The following is a 19,651-nucleotide window of genomic DNA, read 5'->3' on the forward strand; positions in this document are numbered from 1 at the left end:
AAATAAATCTTTAAAAAAAAATGAAAGAAATACACACACCCAGAGTCTTGCTCCCAAAATGAAAATTCAGGTGATAGGCAAAGAGTTAGTTGGGGATTAGAGCCTCTTCAGTCCTAGACAACCGTGCTTCCTGTCTCCACACGACTAAGAATATAGTCCATGTGGAGGTTCAGCTGGAGCTAGGCAGTGGCCAGGGTTGGGGTGGGTAGTGGGGCTCATGATAATGTAGAACTGTGGGAGGCCAAGGTTCATTTCCACAGGTTCAGTCCTATTTGAGGAAAGGCATATGAACCTTTTAAAGTCTTTGCTGAGTCAAGCCACATGAATCTGGTCTAAGAATTAGAAGTCTTTTTCATGCCCCATGTTGGGCACCAGGGAAAATGTTACCATCAAAGCTCAGTGATTCCTTCTACAGCTTAGCATGGAAACAGAAACTGGGATTCAATTACAGACAGGACATTTACTCCCAAAGTGACCAAGTGTACTAAAAATAGCAGAGGAACAAAGCACCCCACAGAAGAGAGATTGGAATTGGGGTGCTTCTTGAAAGGAGAGAATGAAAGACACCATCATTTATTTAAAAATATGTTTTCTTCCTAGGAATCCTGATGCAACACCATTTGGGAAAAAGCCTGCTTCTAATGTACCCAGCAGTCAGAAAACTTTTCATCAGAAGTCATACCTGATCAAACATCACAAAATTTACACTGGGGAAAAGCCTTATGAAGGTAGCAAGTGTGGAAAAGCCTTTTGTCACAAATCATCTCTCATTACACATCAGAGAATCCACACAGGGGAAAAACCTTATCAAGGTAGTGAATGTGAAAAAGCCTTTTCCAGACCGCCAACTGTCATTACACATTGGAGAATCCACACCGGGGAAAAACCTTATCAGTGTCCAAAGTGTGGGAAAGCTTTTTCTCAGAAGTCATACCTAATTAAACATCAGAAAATCCACACAGGGGACAAGCCTTATAAATGTATTGCGTGTCCAAAAGCCTTTTTCAGGCCGTCATCTCTCATTAGACACGAGAGAATCCACGCAGGTGAAATCCTTTATGAATGTAGTCAGTGTAAGAAAGCTTTTTGCCACAAATCACACCTAATAACACATCAAAGAATTCACACAGGGGAAAAGCCTTATAAATGTAGTGACTGGAAAAACCTTTTATGAGCAGTCATCTCTCACTAGACATCAGAGAGTCCACACAGAGCATAATCTTTATCAATGTAGCCAGTGTGGGAAAGCTTTTCGCTGGAAATCATACCTAATTATACATCAAAGAATACACACCGGTGAGAAACCTTATGAATGTAGTCAGTGTGCGAAAGCTTTTTGCTGGAAATCACATCTAATCCCTCATCAGAGAATCCACACAGGGGAAAAACCTTATGAATGTATCAAGTGTGAGAAAGCCTTTTGCCACAAGTCATCTCTCATTGCACATCAGAGAATCCACACAAGGGAAAAATCTTATCAATGTAGTGTGTGTGGGAAAGCCTTTTGTCAGAAGTCAGCTCTCATAATATATCAGAAAATCCACCAAGGGGAAAAACCTTATCAGTGCCCTAAGTGTGGGAAAGCTTTTTCTCAGAAGTCATACCTAATTAAACATCAGAAAATCCACACAGAGGAAAAACCTTATGAATGTAACGAATGTGGAAGAGCATTTTTCAGGCCATCAGCTCTCATTACACATCAGAGAATCCACACCGGGGAAAAGCCTTTTCCCAGCAGTCATCTCTCACTAAACATCAGAGTCCACACATGGGAAAAACCTTATGAATGTAGTGAGTGTGGGAAAGCTTTTTACAGGAAATCATACCTAATCACGCATTAGAGAATCCACACAGGGGAAAAACCTTATGAATGTAGTGAGTGTAGAAAAGTGTTTCGCCAGAAGTCATGTCTTATTAGACATCAGAAAATCCACACAGGGGAAAAACCTTATATGTGCAATGAATGTGGAAAAGCCTTTTATACGCAGTCATCTCTGATTAGACACCAGAGAATTCACACATGAAAACAGATGTGGTGAGTATGGAAAAACCATTTACCAGCACTTACCTCTTTTTAGACATAAGTCACACCTAATCACCCATCATAAAGCTCACAATAGAGGAACATTTTTAGTATGAGCAATGTTGAATAACCTTTTGCTGGCGGACAGCTCTCATTTACACATCAGCAAAATTATGAGGAGTATGATTGTATTTCAAAATACAGGCTTCATGGTGCTAAGATATTTCAAATGCAGTCTGTACTTGTTCTCCCTTTGTTATGAGTGAAAAAAATGTGAATAAGTTCTGTGTTCCTATTTTAATTTTGTTAATGAATAATCACTGTATAACACTTATTCTAAATACCATCTTTTTAATTTGCAGTTACCTAATATAACTTTCTTATAGTCTCTTTATCCTCCCACATTTTGTTAGACTAATATTGGAATCACAACTATTAGTTGAGGCATGTGGCAATTATAATGCTGAATACCCAGCTTTGAAAGATGTATCTTTTGTCCAGAGTGGAGATTTTCTTGTGATGTCTGGCAAAATGTGAATCAGTTTTGGCCACTTTGTCTCCTCCTATACTCTAGGAGGTATATCCCAGAGACATAAGAATTGTCTGGTATCAGATTCTTGGGATATAATGACCACCAGAGTTTATCAGCTGCCAGAACTACTGCTCAGCTTCACACTGATTTCATGTGTCACGTATTACCACAGCAAGTGCTTTGCAACTGATTGAGCCATTCCTCCAGATATGGCCATGACATGAAATCTTTTAACCCTAAGAATGAGCTAGTGTTGTGGCATATAGGGTAAGATTCTATCTGGTGTCATGGCATCCCAGATGGGCATGACTGGTTCATATCCTTTCTGGTCTACTTCTAGTTCCTGGATTCAGAGTTCACATAAGCTCAGCTGCTTGAAAATACTCTGTCTCTCATTATACTGCTGCTATCAAATTTTTTATTATTTTGAAAAAGTACGCATTATGTCTAATGTTGATGTAAGCCAAGTGTTTGGTGTGAAGCACATTGGCATATTTCTCATCTGTGACAGCCTCGACCACTTTCACTACTTAATTTTTACATACAAGGCCCTAGCAAGCCCAAATTTCTGAGCATCAAGTGCAAGAGAGGCAACTTTTTTTTTTTACAGAATGTACTTGTAGCATGTAGTCAATACTTTACTTAAATTTCAGAATGATGTTTTTGTACATCTCACTGCCTTCCACCAGTATTCTCATTAAGCCTCAACATTCTTACAATGAAAATTGAAAACAGTGGTCTCACTCACACTTCCACAGTTTTATAACCTTCCAACCCTGGTCGAAATGTAAATGTCATCAAACATTAAAAGTAATATAATAAATGCACAAAATTTTTATACCAAAATATTTTAAAAGACTCATTTTTTCCTTGTCACCTAAATGGAAATATTATGCAGAAGTTCCTGTGGGTTTTCTTTTTCCTGAGAATGTGTCATAGAAAAATTCAAAGGGGAATTGGTAAATGGATATTTGCAGTGATTTTAGTAAGAACTCATGACCAATTTTACTGAAACTTGGATTTTTTTTCTTGCAGATGGGATATGTAAAAGTGTGAGTTATAAAGAATTAGAGACTACTGATAACAGAATAAGCATTAACCAGATACTCTTAGAGAGGGAAGAGACATGCTTGTAATATGTCTGTGAATGCTCCTGATGGTTATCAGGTCTCTGTGCCACAGAAAGTTGATAACCCATTATTGTGTGCTGTTCTCAGCCCTATCACCTCCACCCTGGTTCCTCTACATTGGCAATTCCCGTAGTGCCACTGTTCTCCTGAATCTTCGCTGGAAGACAGTGGACAGCTGTCATTGTTGAAAGGCCTCTGTCATCAGGGACAGTTACATGACTTTTCCCTTGATGATTGTGGGGGTGGTCCCTGGAGGCAGTGTTTCTCAAAGCATTGGTTTTCAAAACCTAAAATACAGATTCTACTGGAAAATGTTGATGCTTGGAGAAGAATGGTATACGGATGAAGGTGAGATTTGGGTTCTGAATTTGGTCGCTCACTATGAAAAGAAAAAAAAAAAAAAACACAGTTCAGGGCCAGTGGAATGCTCCAGTGGCTTAATTTACCCTTGCACATGCCAGGATCCCATATGGACACTGGTTCACCTACCAACGACTCCACTTAACATCCAGCTTCCTGCTTGTGGCCTGGGAATGCAGTGAAGGATGACGGAAAGCCTTAGGACCCTGAACCCACGTGGGAGATCGAAGGAAGCTTTCTATGTAAATCTGACTTTCCAATAAAGATAAAATCTTTTTTCAAAACTCACTCACTGATGTGTACAAGTTAGTGATTTTTTTTAAATTGAAAAGCAGATATATATATAGTGAGGGAGAGATAGAGAGGAAGAATGTCTGATGATTCACCTCCCAGGTAACCACAATGATTAGAGCTGCAGTGATTCAAAGCCAGAAGCCTGGGGCCTCTTCTGGCTCTCCCATGTTGGTGCAGCATCCCAAGGCCTTAGACTGTCCTCGACTGCTTTCCCAGGCAGCTAGATGGAAATTGGGGCTGTCAGGATTAGAAGCAATACCCAAATGAGATCCCAGTGCATTCAAGGTGAGGATGTTAATCACTAGGCTACCACGCTGGGTCCATACTAAAATATTTTAAAAAGTAGAAAGTCTGGCTGAATCCATGCTGAGTTGGTTAAACATTAAAATGTCACTCAATTCATTTACCATGCATGACTATCATTTTCACATATCTTCACATTTCGTCTCTTTAAAAATATGTATGTAGGGCCCAGCACTATAACATAGCAGTTAAAGTCCTAGCCTTGAAAGCCCCGGGATCCCATATGGGCATCTGTTTTAACCCAGCAGCTCCACTTCCCATCCAGCTCCCTGCTTGTGGCCTGGGAAAACAGTCGAGGACAGCCCAAAGCCTTGGGACCCTGCACCCGCGTGGGAGACCCAGAAAAACTTCCTTGCTCCTGGCTTCGGATCAATGCAGCACTGGCCATTGCAGCCACTTGCGGAGTGACTCTTTGGATAGAAGATCTTCCTCTCTGTCTCTCCTCCTCTCGGTACATCTGCCTTTCCAATAAAAATATATAAATCTTTTTAAAAATGTATGTACGTATATTCTAATATATATATATATATATATATTTAATTTTATTGGGAAAACAAATAAATTACTGAAAGAGAAGATCTTTTTACAGATTTGCTTCTAAAATAGGTGCAATGGCTGTGGCTGAGCCAGCCTAAAGCCAGGAGCTAGGATTTTCTCCAGGGTCTCCTTCATGGTGATATAGTTCCAGGCATTTGGGGCATCTTCAGTTGTTTCCCCAGTAGAATAGCATAATCCCCAGTAGAATAGACCCTGTACTGGCAAACTCCCACAAGAATCAGCTTTGGAATCATCTCAGATGAAGTTTCTTTGGAGATCCCTCCAACTGAACTGCTGATCTCTGAACCCCAACCATGAAGAGACTATGTCAGCCAGTGGATTCTGAATAGGTTTCATTGCACCTGGAATGGCGAGACTGGCAGCAATTCAGACACGTTGAACTATCAAAACTGCTTGAGCAGGACCCTTGGACTGCGCCTCATGTCGGGGACCTGGGATGAGTGGAAGACTGGGCGGGGCCTTTTCTTTTGTTTCTCCCCTGGGTCCAGATACAGGGGGGAAATGATATTAGTGTGGAAACAATGGTATTACCCACTTTCCTGTAGCCCTTGACCCTTTGTGCCCTAATCAACTGAGATTATTTTTACAAATTAATAAAGTGTAAAAAATGTTGTTACTATGCTAACCTTAGGAATCTAGCTTGCTTGTAAGCAGCTAAATAAAGGTCTCTGGGTATGATCTGTCAATTCAAACAGAAAAGTAGAGTAATAACCAGGAAGTAATTTGAACAAAAGTAGTAGATATATCTTTGAATGGTCAATCTCCGTGGAAAATAAGGCAGTTAGTGATTAAAGCAAAAACGCAGAGATTATTTGAAAGAAGCTTAATTTATTCAGGAGCTCCTTACTGAACATCAGCTATGGTCAAGGGAGTGTTTCAGAAATAGAGTTCAAGGGAGAACAACTACAACAAAAAGTTATTGCTGAGGAGTTTACCCATGAAGATAAACAGGTCTAACAACTCCTTGATTCTGCAATGGTAAGTTTATATTTCTGCACCATTCAAGTATTTAGTTCATCATAAACTATTCCAGGGGGAAAATAAGACCTGTGTAATTGTGTATTCATGTCATTTACACAAAGGAGTCCTCCTTTGTCTAAGTTGTCACGCTTGCTGCTGCATCAAGAATCAATTAAGGGGATTCGGAGGAAGATGGCCGACCATAGAGAGCTGGTGTAGGGCAGTGTGGGGACAGAGGAAAACTGATCCAGCAGAGAAACAAACCAGGAGACACAGAAATGAGGGGATAGGTGTAGGAAGGTCACTGGAGTTCGCTGAAGTAAGAAGATCTACACAGCGTGGAGAGACAACCATAAAAAGGAAAAAAGAGGGGACAGCACGCCGTGAGAATTTTGGTGAGTCGCGATCCCAGCCAGGGGGAAGGCAGCGGAATCTCAGCCGTTCCTGGGAGGACAAAGGCGGTTGGAAGGACAGGCGTCCACACCCACAGGGGCACAGACCACTGGAGTGCAGGAGACCCTAAAGGAGGCTGCTGGATTGAACAAAGGGGGCATCATCCCACGAAGATAAGCAGGGGGGGTTGCCCAGAAACTTGCCTCCCAGCAGGTCAGCAACTTTGAGAGAGTGCAGAGGAGACGGGAGCTGAGCTCTGGGTTCGGGTTACAGTAATCCCCAACCCGGCTCCGAAAGGTTGACTAACTGCAAAAGTCTCCAGTGGAAACTGCTGCTGAGCTCAGCCTGAGCATTAGGAGCGGGGCAACACTCGGCATAGCCTCCCTGGACAGAGGTGCAAGCTGGTGGGAGCACAACTGCATGACTCCCATGGCTCTGCTCCCAATGGCAGAACACCTCTGAGAAAGTGCAAAAAAAAAAAAAAAAAAAAGAGAAAGGGAAGCCTTGTAAAGGGGGCAGGGCAGGACTGTGAACTTGAATAGATCCCCTGCTGTGCTCAGCTCAGCAGGAGACCCCAAAGCAAAACCGGTTCTGCAGGACCACTGGGCAAGTTCTCCCAGCAGACCTGTGGCCTGAGGTGGCACAGAGACCCCAGCTACACGTGACTCCTGCCCCGATCCCAAGAGGTGGGACCAGCTCTCTAGACCTGTGGCCTGAGGTGGTGCAGAGGTCCCTACTACACGCAGCTCCACCCTGAGCCCAAGAGGTGGGACAGGGCTCTGTAGACTTGTGTCCTGAGGTGGCGCAGGGGCTCCAGCTACACATGGCTCCCCCCCCCAGCCCAAGAGGTGGGACCGGCTCTCTAGACCTGTGACCTGAGTTGGCGCAGAAGCCCCTACTACACGCGGCCACGGCCCCAGCCCCCGCCTCGAGCCCAAGAGGCAAGAAGAGACTGTGGACCTGTGGCCTGAGGTGGCGCAGAGGCCCCAGCTACACGCGGCTCTCGCCCCAAGCACAAGAGGCGGGACCGACTCTGTAGACCTGTATCCTGAGGTGGCCCAGAGGCTCTGAGCCCAAGAGGCAAAACACAGCTCAGCAGAGTCAACGAACTCAGACGGAGGTGTGGAGCAGTGTGGCTTCCAGTGAGGCAACGACTTTGAGTGGGAGCTGCACGGGGAAGGCCTGGCACTAGGGCTGGGACATAGAGTCTCCTGACCCAGCTTGGGGCTGTGGTCTGCAAACTCGGAACAACAAGCAGCTGGAACCCCCTGCTGTGCTTAGCTATACTTAGGCCAACACTCCATACAGCAGTAGCTGGGTCACACTTCCTATAAGCTACAGCACCGGGGCAATGGCTCCAGACAAGCAAGTCAGAGGCTAAAATCCCAAAATGGCAAGAAACAACAACACAATGAGGAGAAGTATCAGAAAAGGTAATGACTCAGAAGAAAGATCAAGCATTTCTCCCCAAAACAACCAAAAACTAATCTTAATACATGACATGCAAGATGATGACATAGAGGAATTACCAGAGAAGGAATTTCAGAAACTAGTGATGAGATTCATCAGAGACAGCGAGAAGCGCTGGAAAGAGTCCAAGGTATTCGAAAACCATATCATTGCAGAAATAAATCAAGTCAAAAAGGGAATCCTCGATATAGAACACAAAATTGAAAGCCTAACCAACAGAATGAACACAGCAGAGGACAGACTATCAGAATTGGAAGACATTCAGAATGAAAGGCAGCAGTTCATCAAACAGTTGGAGACAAATCTGGAGAAAGCCAATAGGTCCATACAGGAAATGAAAGACAACCTCAAAAAATCAAATATTAGAATAATAGGCCTTCCAGAGGGAGTGGAAAAGGAGATAGGCTTGCAACGGGTCTTCAATGAAATAATACAGGAGAACTTCCAGAACACTGGAAATATAAATCCAGCACAAATCCAGGAAGGTCAGAGAATCCCCCAATAGTCGACCCAAAGCGATCCTCACCCAGACATGTGGTCCTCAAACTGCCTTCAAGCGAATACAAAGAAACAATTCTAAGACAAATAAGAAAAAAGGACAAGATTACTTTCAGAGGAAGGCAAATCAGAATCACAGCAGATCTCTCAGAAAAAACACTCCAGGCAAGAAGAGAGTGGGGTAAAACCTTTCAAATCCTGAAACAAAACAACTGCCAACCGAGAATAATGTACCCGGCAAAACTCTCATTTATATTTGAGAATGAAATTAAATATTTCAACAGCAAAGAGAAACTAGAAGAATATACTAGCACGAAACCGGCCCTAGACAACCTCCTCAGGAAGGTGCTAAACCCAGAGAGAAAAAAATGAAAACCAAAATCAAAGATGGCAAATGGGAAGACCTCCCCACTAATATCCATAAGAGGACAGTCAACCAGGCAGAGATTCTAATAGTCGCAAATGCACACTTGCACACTTACACACACTCATGGCAGCTCAAAATCAATTTCTTTCAATATTATCTCTAAACACAAATGGCCTAAATTCACCAATCAAAAGACACAGATTAACAGACTGGATCCTGAAACAGAACCCATCAATCTGTTGCCTACAAGAGACACATCTAACCAGAAAAGCCTCTAAGAAACTGAAAGTAAAGGAATGGAAAAAGATATTTCATGCCAATGGACGAGAAAAAAAGGCTGGGGTAGCTATTCTAATTTCAGATGATATAGACTTCAAGCTGACAGACATCAAAAAAGACAGGGAAGGTCGCTATTTATTGGTGAGGGGACTGATACGTCAGGAAGTAATCACCATTGTGAATATATATGCACCAAATTCCAACGCGCCTAGCTACGTGAAGCAATTACTTACAGACTTAAGAGGAGACATTGATATGCACACAATAATAGTGGGAGACCTTAACACCCCGCTAACAACAACAGACAGATCAACAAAACAAAAACTCAACAAAGAAACAACAGAACTCGTACAAACAATAGAACAACTGGACTTGGTAGACATTTATAGAACTTTTTACCCCAAGGCCACCGATTATACATTTTTTTCAGCAGTGCATGGCACCTTCTCCAGGATTGACCACATGATAAGACACAAAACAAACCTAAATAACTTCAAAAAGATAGGAATCATACCATGTACCCTCTCAGACCACCATGGAATGAAATTGGAAATCAGCAATTCAAAATGCCCCAGGAAATACAGAAACTCTTGGAGGCTAAACAATATGCTATTAAACGAACAATGGATCAGAGAAGAAATTAAAGATGAGAACAAAAAATTTATGGAAACCAATGAAAACTCTGACACAGCATTCCAAATTTTATGGGACACAGCCAAAGCAATGCTGCGGGGTAAATTCATCACAATTGGAGCCCATGTCAAGGCCCAAGAGAGGCGTCAAATACAGGAACTAAGCACACACTTCCAGGAATTGGAAAAACAGCAGCAGAAGAGCCCCACATACAACAGGAAGCAAGAAATCATCAAAACAAGGGAGGAAATTAATCAGATAGAAACAAAAAAAAACTATAAACAAAATCAATGAATCAAAAAGTTGTTTTTTTGAAAAGATAAACAAAATATATACCCCAATGGCCCTACTGGCAAAGAAAAAACAAGAGAAAGCAAGAATTAACAGCATCAAAGATGAAAAAGGCAACATAACAACAGACACTGCATCCATTAAGAACATAATCAGAAATAACTACAAAGCTCTGTACTCCAACAAATCAGAAGACCACCAAGAAATGGAAAAGTTCTTAGACTTATACAACCTGCCAAAACTTAGCTCAGAGGCAACAAACGACCTGAACAAGCCCATAACTGAAGCAGAGATTGAATCAGTGATTAAAGACCTCCCAACAAAGAAAAGCCCAGGCCCAGACGGTTTCACTGCAGAATTCTACAAAACATTCCGAACAGAACTAACCCCAATCCTCTACAAACTCTTCAATACAATAGAAAAGGAAGTGACCCTTCCAAACTCATTCTATGAAGCCAACATTACCTTAATCCCAAAACCAGACAGAGATCCTACAGAGAAAGAAAACTACAAACCTATCTCTCTGATGAACAATGATGCTAAGATACTCAACAAAATCCTAGCCAATAGAATTCAAAAAATCATCCGACAGATCATTCATCCAGATCAAGTAGGATTCATCCCTGGAATGCAGGGGTGGTTCAACATAAGGAAATCCATAAATGTGATACACCACATCCAAAAACTGAAAAACAAGAATCACATGATAATATCAATAGATGCAGAAAAAGCTTTTGACAAAATCCAACATCACTTCCTGCTAAAAACCCTAACCAAGGTAGGCATAGATGGAAAAATCCACAACATAATCAAAGCAATATATGAAAAAGCCAATGCCAGCATCATACTGAATGGAGAAAAACTGAAACCCTTCCCACTGAAATCTGGAACAAGACAGGGATGTCCACTTTCACCACTGCTATTCAACATAGTCCTAGAGGTACTTGCTGAGGCCATAAGACAAGAAAAAGAAATCAGAGGAATCCAAATGGGAAATGAAGAAGTCAAGCTTTCACTATATGCAGATGACATGATTCTTTATATGGAAGAGCCAAAAGGCTCAACACAGAGACTACTAGAACTTATACGAGAGTTCGGTAGAGTGGCAGGGTACAAAATTAATGAACAAACATCAACAGCCATAGTGTATGCAAACAGCCCCAAGATGGAAAAAGATCTAACCAGCAAAATACCATTCAAAATAACAGAGAAAGAATGAAGTATCTGGGAATTAACCTAACCAAAAATGTAGGAGACCTATTTGAGGAAAACTACAAACCACTTAAAAAAGAAATTGAAGAAGACCTCAAAAGATGGAGTAACATCCCATACTCCTGGATAGGTAAAATCAATATCATTAAAATGTCTATACTCCCAAAAGCAATATATACATTCAACGCAATCCCAATCAAATTGCCCAAAACATTCTTCATGGAACTGGAAACAATGATCCAAAGGTTCATCTGGAATCACAAAAAAACCACGAATAGCCAGATCCATCCTGAAGAACAGGAAGTTAGCAGGGGGAATCACTGTTCCAGACCTCTGGACATACTATAGGGCAGTGGTTATCAAAACAACTTGGTACTGGCACAAAGATAGAGAGAAAGATCAATGGAGCAGAATAGAAACACCAGACAGGAACCCACACAGATACAGTCAATTAATCTTTGACAAAAAGACAGACAACAATCCAAGCAAATGGGAAGGTCTGTTCAATAAATGCTGTTGGGACAACTGGTTGATAGCCTGCAGAAACAAAAAGATAGACCCACATCTCTCGCCATACACCAAGATCAAATCTAAATGGATAAAAGACCTAAATCTACATCCAGAAACCTTCAAACTTTGGGAAGAAAATGTTGGAAACACACTGCAACACTTAGGGGTAGGCCCTCACTTCCTAAAAAAGACTCCAAATGCAGTAGAAATCGAGACCAAAATAAACAATTGGGACCTCATCAAACTAAGAAGCTTCTGTACAGCTAGAGAAACAATCAACAAAGTAAAAAGGCAACCCCAACCCACAGAATGGGAGAAGATCTTCGGCAACGACATAGGTGATAGAGGACTAATTTCCAGAATATACAAAAAACAACAAAACAACAAAAATGTCAAAACAAACAAGCCACTCAAGAAATGGGCACGGGAAATGGGCAGACATTTCACAGAGGAACAAACCTAAACGGCAAACAAGCATATGAAAAAATGCTCAAGTTCCCTGGCAATAAGGGAAATCCAAATGAAGACAACCTTGAGGTACCACCTAACACCAGTAAGGATGGCACACATACATAATACCACCAACACTTGCTGGCGAGGTTGCGGGGAAAAGGGAACGCTTCTCCACTGCTGGTGGGACTGCAGACTGGTACAGCCTGTATGGGAATCAGTTTGGGAAATACTCAAACAACTGAAAATCAACATACCATATGATCCAGCAATAGCACTCCTAGGGATATATCCAAAACATCTCCTACACAAGAAACCAACATGCATGCCTATGTTCATAGCAGCACAATCTACAATCGCAAAAACCTGGAAACAGCCAAAATGCCCATCAATAGAAGACTGGATGAGAAAGCTATGGTTCAATCTACTCTATGGAATACTACTCAGCTATTAAAAAAAATGAAATGCAGTTCTTTGTGGTCAAATGGGCCCGACTGGAATCCATCATGCTAAGAGAAATGAACCAATCCCAAAAGGTTAAATACCACATGTTTGCCTTAATTTGAGATGAAAAGATGACAACCTGAAAAATAGTACCTGTATATTGTAATATTATTGCAATCTCTAACAACCTGTATCCAATACAATAAGATAATGTGATATAATCTGTAAACCAACAATTAATGTCAGAATACTTAAGATCTACATCAAAAAACTGTAAAACCTACTCTACCCTCAATAGGCTATGTTAATCCGTAATGCGGGGGGAGTGCAGGGAAATCTTTCAGGACCATAAAAAGAGTGAGGAAAAAGTACAATATAGCCTATCAAGATCAAATCTGGTAATTCATAGACAACAGACTCAAAGTGGCACTAAATAACAGTAAAACTACTATACCAATGCATGAGGGGGGAATCAGGTGTGATCCTGACAACTTCTTAAGAGGAGGTCATGTGCGTGGAGCAGGGGGGCACTCCAGGGTGGAGCAGGTGGCAAGGCGAAAGCCTGGATCCCTACCATGAAGACTCCCAGACCTTCACCACAAACTATTAATATGAGCAACAAGGACTATATCCCAACTGCCAAGGAGGCCACAGGGAATTGGATGCCCTCGGAGGCCGAGTACTCTGAGGTCACCCACCCACAACCGGAGCTTCCACTGGGGATGGAAGAAGTCCAAACATTACCGTGCAGAAACCAACGTCATCAGAAAGACAACCAGAAGCCCTGAGCGGTCCGCAGAAACAGAAGAACAATAAACGTCCTTCGGGACCAGGGAGGAGAGCCTTCTCTGGTCCAAGCCTGGCTCCACCTCTGGACCCCCACCCTCCCTCGCAATGACCATCGGGATTGCTTCGAAAACCCCTCACAGCAAGCAATCAATCATACAAACTAAAAAAACCTAAAATAAATAGACAAACAACAGAGAGTAGAGCTTTAAATTTGACAGGAAAGAGCTGGCGTGGATTGGCTCATGTCTCACTGGGTGGGACACAAAGATTAGTCACTCCTCACCATGGTGTTGGGGATTTCCCTGCACAACCCCCCACCCCCCAAAAAAATGTTCTGCACCTTAAATGTCAACAAATATCTTGTTAGAGTTACAAGCCAGTCTAGATTATCCTAAAATCTGCCAAGATCAGCAAAATTATACTTCAACACAACAAATGGTTAAATACTAAAATGAAATCGACACGAGACAGCTGAATGGTACCTTATAGCCATTTTAAGGTGTATAGTAGCCAGTCCTGTATACAAACTAAAATTGAAATGTCAATGAGCAAATCACAGGTTGTGGTTAAGAACTTGTTTTTTGTTTTTTTTTTTAACATACTGGTTACGCAAAACCATGTCAATTCCATAATATTGCAAATTGCTGTTGATGTTATATTAGGACTCTTAATTGACTGGGATGATATTCTGCCAGCTCTAACTTCGGACCAGAAATGGTCTCCCCAAGAAACTGTTCAACTCATCTGGACAACAAGTAGCTTGACTCTATGTTTGGTATATGTTTGCAAAGAAAGAATTTTGATTGAATTTGAGCTGTAATACTGCACCAAGGTGGAGGAATCCACCAGGGGGGAGGGGCGTGGGGAGGGGTGGGGGGATTCCCAGAGCCTATGAAACTGTCACATACTGCATAATAATTAATAAAGAAAAAGTAAAAAAAAAAAAAAAAAAAGAATCCATTAAGGGGCCCAGCAGCGTGGCTTAGTGGCTAAAGTCCTCACCTTGAACGCCCCGGGATCCCATATGGGCGCCGTTTCTAATTCCGGCAGCTCCACTTCCCATCCAGCTCCCTGCTTGTGGCCTTTGAAAGCAGTCGAGGACTATGATTTACTATAACCCATCTATAAACTACTATGGTATGATCAATTCTTTTTATATATTTCTTGGTACTTCAATAATCAAATGGAGTGGATTCTTTTTTTTTTTTAAAGATTTATTATTATTGGAAAGCCGGATATACAGGTGCAGGGTCCCAATGCACTGGGCCATCCTCAACTGCTTTCCCAGGCCACAAGCAGGGAGCTGGATGGGAAGTGGAGCTGCCGGGATTAGAACTGGCGCCCATATGGGATCCTGGTGCGTTCAAGGTGAGGACTTTAGCTGCTAGGCCATTCCGCCGGGCCCTGGAGTGGATTCTTGATTGTCACTTTTGTTTTGCTCTGGATCAGGATTGAAATGCAAGGATTCACATGTATAACTTCGAAGAAATATCTAACTCATGATCATATAAGTACTAGTTTAACTTTTGTGTATAATTCTTAAAAAGTCATTACTGTTTCATTAGTTCCATTCTTTATAAGTTTTGTTTTATTTGCCTTAAGTAATTTTAGTAAAGAAGTGGCACATGAAGAAATAAAGAGTTAGTGTGTGCTTCAAACATAAACATTGCAAGAAAAATCTCACAAATCCTAAAAAGACCTTAACATCAAGAACTTGGGCGGAAGAAACAATCAACATGACAGTGAAAGAAGTGACTGCTACCAGAGTTGTGATGAAAAACCTCTGCAGCCATCCACAAGCAGGGATTGACTCAGAGCTGAATGGTCTGCATAGCACCACAGAGGAAGTGTTTGTTATTTTTGTTTTCATGTATTTAAAAGGCAAAATGGTAGAAGCAAAGAAAGGAAAAAAAAAAAAAAAAGAGATGGCATCCTGTTATACACATCAAATCCTACAGCACATAAGGGTGGGACAGCCCACAGCCAGATGTCAGGAATTTGAACCATGCAAGCCCTAAGATTTGAAGCACAATGTTCTGTTTCTGAGGATCATCAGTAGGAGCCTGGATTGGAGGCAGAGGTTGAACTCCATTCCAGAGAACCCAACATACAGCCTAAACCACTGTTCTATGATGCCTGCCTCAAGAGAGAGGTATTTTTTATTTACTGGGAATCAAATGACTTTCAGGAAACAACATAAACTAAAAAGAAAGCAATTCGGGGTTGTAAGCAAAATTTAAAAGTAAAATAGAAGGAAAAATGAAGAATAATTATAAGAGGGAAATTTTGAGAAGAAAACAAAGCATTAAAGATTGGTGCATCAGTGAGGTCCAGGGGTATGTGGTTCGATGGGGAATGGAATGGGTCACCTGACCCAGGTCCTTGGGCCTGCCTGTGCAATGGGTGCTGGGTTTGAGAGCCCTGGGAGAAGGGGAACTGGCAGGGTCAAGTCACCTGGCCCAGGGTCTTAGATCCAGCTGTGTGGTGGGTACTGGGTCCATGAGTCCCCAGCTTGGGGGCCCTACAGTGCCTTAGGCAGGTAGCCTGGGATACCAATGACATCAGGGTAAGCTCACTGGCCACCCAGGAGCACACATGTGAAGAGCTGGTGTGTAGACTTACAGGGGTTTGGCGATGGCACAGTTGGGGACATGTGGGGGTCTTGGGTCTCATGTCCAGGATCAATGGTCTTACCATGGATTTCATGTGTTAGAGCTGGGCCTCAGTGCAAAAAAAAAAAAAAAAAATGGAGCAGTGGATGCCTGACCCAGGTGATGTGTCAGCCCATGAGGCCAGCACAGGACATCTGGCACCATATCAGGGAAGAAGGGCAGAACAAATTGGACAGCTACTCCAGCATACCATGACAGCAAATATCCATTGGGCATTGCAAGGAGTTTCTCACCCTTGCATTATTGAGACTGACATCATTTCAAAACTAGCCAAGCCACTTGGGCAAAACTCTCAGAGTATACACTTTATCGTGGAGCCTGGATTGATATTGGGAGGCTGTTCCCCATCACTGGGTACTGGAGTGGTTGGGAAGCTGGGTATGGCTTCTCCCCTCATGTGTTCCGTTCCCCCAGATACAGAAGGAAGAAATAAAAAATTTGGAAACACTGATCACACCCACTTTTCCCTAAGCCCCTACCCTTCCCATCCTCATTAGCTATGCAAATATCATTTTTTAAAAATCCGGACATTAAATATCTATTTACTATATAAGAGGAAAAACACAGATTATACAGCGCTTTATAAAACCTGAACATAAAAGTATGAGGATGAAGAGGAGAAAGAAAGCAGAGCACAAAAGATATCAGAGCAAGAAGAGCCAGGAGAAACAGATGAAGAAAAGTGGGGTTGCAAAGATCCAGCTGGTTTCCCTAGAAGCAATAAAGCACCTTTCCACTCTAAGAGACAGCTACTACGGTCAGAACATGTTCCACATGAGGTCTAACCAAAGTCATCAATATGCACAGATGAGAAAGGGGAAATCCTACAAATGAGGAAGTAATTTTAAATGATCTCATTTCCTTTTTTAAGATTTAGTTCATTGCTTTGAAAAGCAGAGTTATAGACACAGTGAGGGACACACCCTCAACACACATTTCCATCCACAGTTTCACCCTCCCATTGAGGGCCAACTGCCTCCACAGAGCCAATCTGAAGGCAAGGGGCCAGGAGCTTCATCCAAATCTCCAGATCACTGGCCATCTTCCATTGCTTCTCCAGATGAATCAACAGGGAGTTAACCCATATTCCTTTTCCTATAAATGTCCTCTAGTTGAACTGCTCATCAGTCTCCTTACATCCCCCCCTTTTTGTCTAAGAGAATTCTCCTTGACAAATGTTTATCTTGGAAAAAAAGGTGTGTGTGTGAGTGTGTGTGTGTGTGTGTGTGTGTGTGTGTGTGTCTGTGTCTGTGTCTGTGTTTTAACAGTAATCTCTGGGCCAGCATTGTGGCATAGAAGATAAATCTGCCACCTGCAGTGCCACCATCCTTCTGGGTGCTGTTTCAAGCCCTGGCTGCTCCACTTTTGATCAGTTTCCCTGATACTACCTGAGAAAGCAGTGAAAGGTGGTCCAAGTTCTCGGGAACTCTGCAAACATATGAGAGACCCAGAAGATCCTAGCTCCTTACTTCAAACCAGTTGAGTCCAGACATTTGGTTATTTGGGGAAACTAACCAGGGCTTCACCCTGTCTCACTCTCTTTATAACACTTGTTAAAAACTTGTTTATCTTGGAAGTCAGAGTTACAGAAAGAGAAACACTTTGAAAATGCACTCCACCCCCCATCTCCACTACATTAAAAATGCCATAAAGGGTGACTTTGTGAGGAAATCCAGCGCACTTGATTGGGGGTGTGGTGGGCTGAGAGGCTGACATTTCATAAGGAAGAATGTAATTTGAAGAGCATTCAGTTAATTTTCAAAATGCTGCAAAAGAGAACCCAGGTAATATGTCTTATTCTACACGTAGAGTTTATATTGGCACACACTTGTACCCTGCTAAAAATGCGTGCACATGGGCACACATCTGCTGCTCACCCAGGCTCAGTGGGAAGCAAGTGGTGGCTGTGGAGCTGCCTCCACCCAAGGAGAAGGAGCCTGCAACCAACGCCCCTCCCAAACCCAGTACCTGACAAGGTGTGATCCAAGCAGGTGTGGGTTATGCAAGCAAGCACAGCCTGTGACTATGCAGAAAGTAGGTTGATGTTCAGTTTCTCTTGCTCTTCATCTTACTTCCTTTGGTGTGCACCATCACAGACTTTATCTTCAGCATGCTAAAACCAACAGCTGAAGCTATCTCCTTTCCCTTGCATTGCATTGGTTACCCAGAGCTACCTGTTCTCCTCAATGGCCTCAAAGCTGCCATAGTGGGGCAGGATTTTTTTTTTAAGGTCAGTATCTTTGTTATTTTGTCACTTGGTCATTTAAGTCCGGGGATGTGAAAGCTGTTTGAAAGCCTCAAAGGATCTCGCTGGGACCAGGAGTACATACCTCTTATTTTGCTATGGGATCCCCTTTTGGTCTGTGATAAAAGACAATGTGGCTACCTTTAAGAGGTTTTAGATTCTACTGTAAGTCTCTATAGCTTTTTTCTTAATGTACAGAGCAGTTAAGAATCTCATTTTTTTCCTTTTTTTTTTTTTTTTAGATCTGGAGTAGGGGAGAGATACAGGGAGAAGCCCCACCGAGACTCCCACCAATCCCAGGGTCCCCAACGTGATGCATGCTTCAAAGGCACTGCTCAAGTGGTTTTGATAGTCCAACAGTTCTGAATTTCTGCCAGTCTTTCCATTCCAAGCGTGATGAAATCTCTCCAGAATCCACTGGCTGACATAATCCACTTTAGAGTCTCCATTAGCACACATGGCTGGCATAGCTGATTGATTGTTCTGTCCTCCATCCTCTGTTGAGGCACCAGGTGTCTTCAGCAGGTTCCAATAGGCTGCCATATCCTCCATGTGCACTTGGATTTGCTGTCCACTGTTTTGTCTGAGCCTCTGAGGAGGCTCAGCTTTGACATTTGGTCAGACCATGGAACCTGCACTGGTTGGGGTTCTGAGATCAGCAGTTCAGTTGGAAGGATCCCCAAAGAAATTTCATCCGAGGTGATCCCAGGCCTGATTCCTGTGTGTGCTTGCCAGCACAGAGTCTGGCCCAGTCCATCACCCCAATCGGCTTATGCATATGTTGGTGGTTGCAATTGCTGGCTCAGTTCTGTTTCCAACCCTGTCTTCCACATGAAACAATGGGTGTTGTAGTCCAGCCTGTAAGAATCTGTCATTTATAAATCACATTTTTCTCACAGAGTTAGAATCTAACTGAGGATTTTTTTAAATAGATTTATTTATTTTTATTACAAAGTCAGATATACAGAGAGGATTGACAGAGAAGAAGATCTTCCGTCCGATGATTAACTCCCCAAGTGAGTGGAAATGGCTGGTCCTGTGCTGATCCGAGGCTGGGAACCAGGAACCTCTTCCAGGTCTCCCACACAGATGCAGGGTCCCAAAGCTTTGGGCCGTCCTCAATTGCTTTCCCAGGCCACAGCAGGGAGCTGGATGGGAAGTGGAGCTGCTGGGATTAGAACCGGCACCCATATGGGATCCCAGTGCATTCAAGGCAAGGAATTTAGCGGCTAGGCCAT

The 19,651-nt window shown here is 42.6% G+C and overlaps 1 protein-coding gene across 1 annotated transcript in view; it reads left to right on the forward strand.

The window, feature by feature from the left end:
* The first annotated feature begins 58 nt into the window (after positions 1-58).
* LOC131478078 (zinc finger protein ZFP2-like) overlaps positions 59-19,651 on the forward strand; it is a 52,889-nt gene continuing 33,296 nt past the window's right edge. The window contains 3 exon segments of the mRNA XM_058655665.1: positions 59-84; positions 601-1,155; positions 1,157-1,791. Coding sequence (XP_058511648.1) covers positions 59-84; positions 601-1,155; positions 1,157-1,791 — 1,216 coding nt within the window.

Source organism: Ochotona princeps, chromosome 27 (genome assembly GCF_030435755.1).
Source record: "Ochotona princeps isolate mOchPri1 chromosome 27, mOchPri1.hap1, whole genome shotgun sequence".
Classification (NCBI taxonomy): Eukaryota; Metazoa; Chordata; class Mammalia; order Lagomorpha; family Ochotonidae; genus Ochotona; species Ochotona princeps.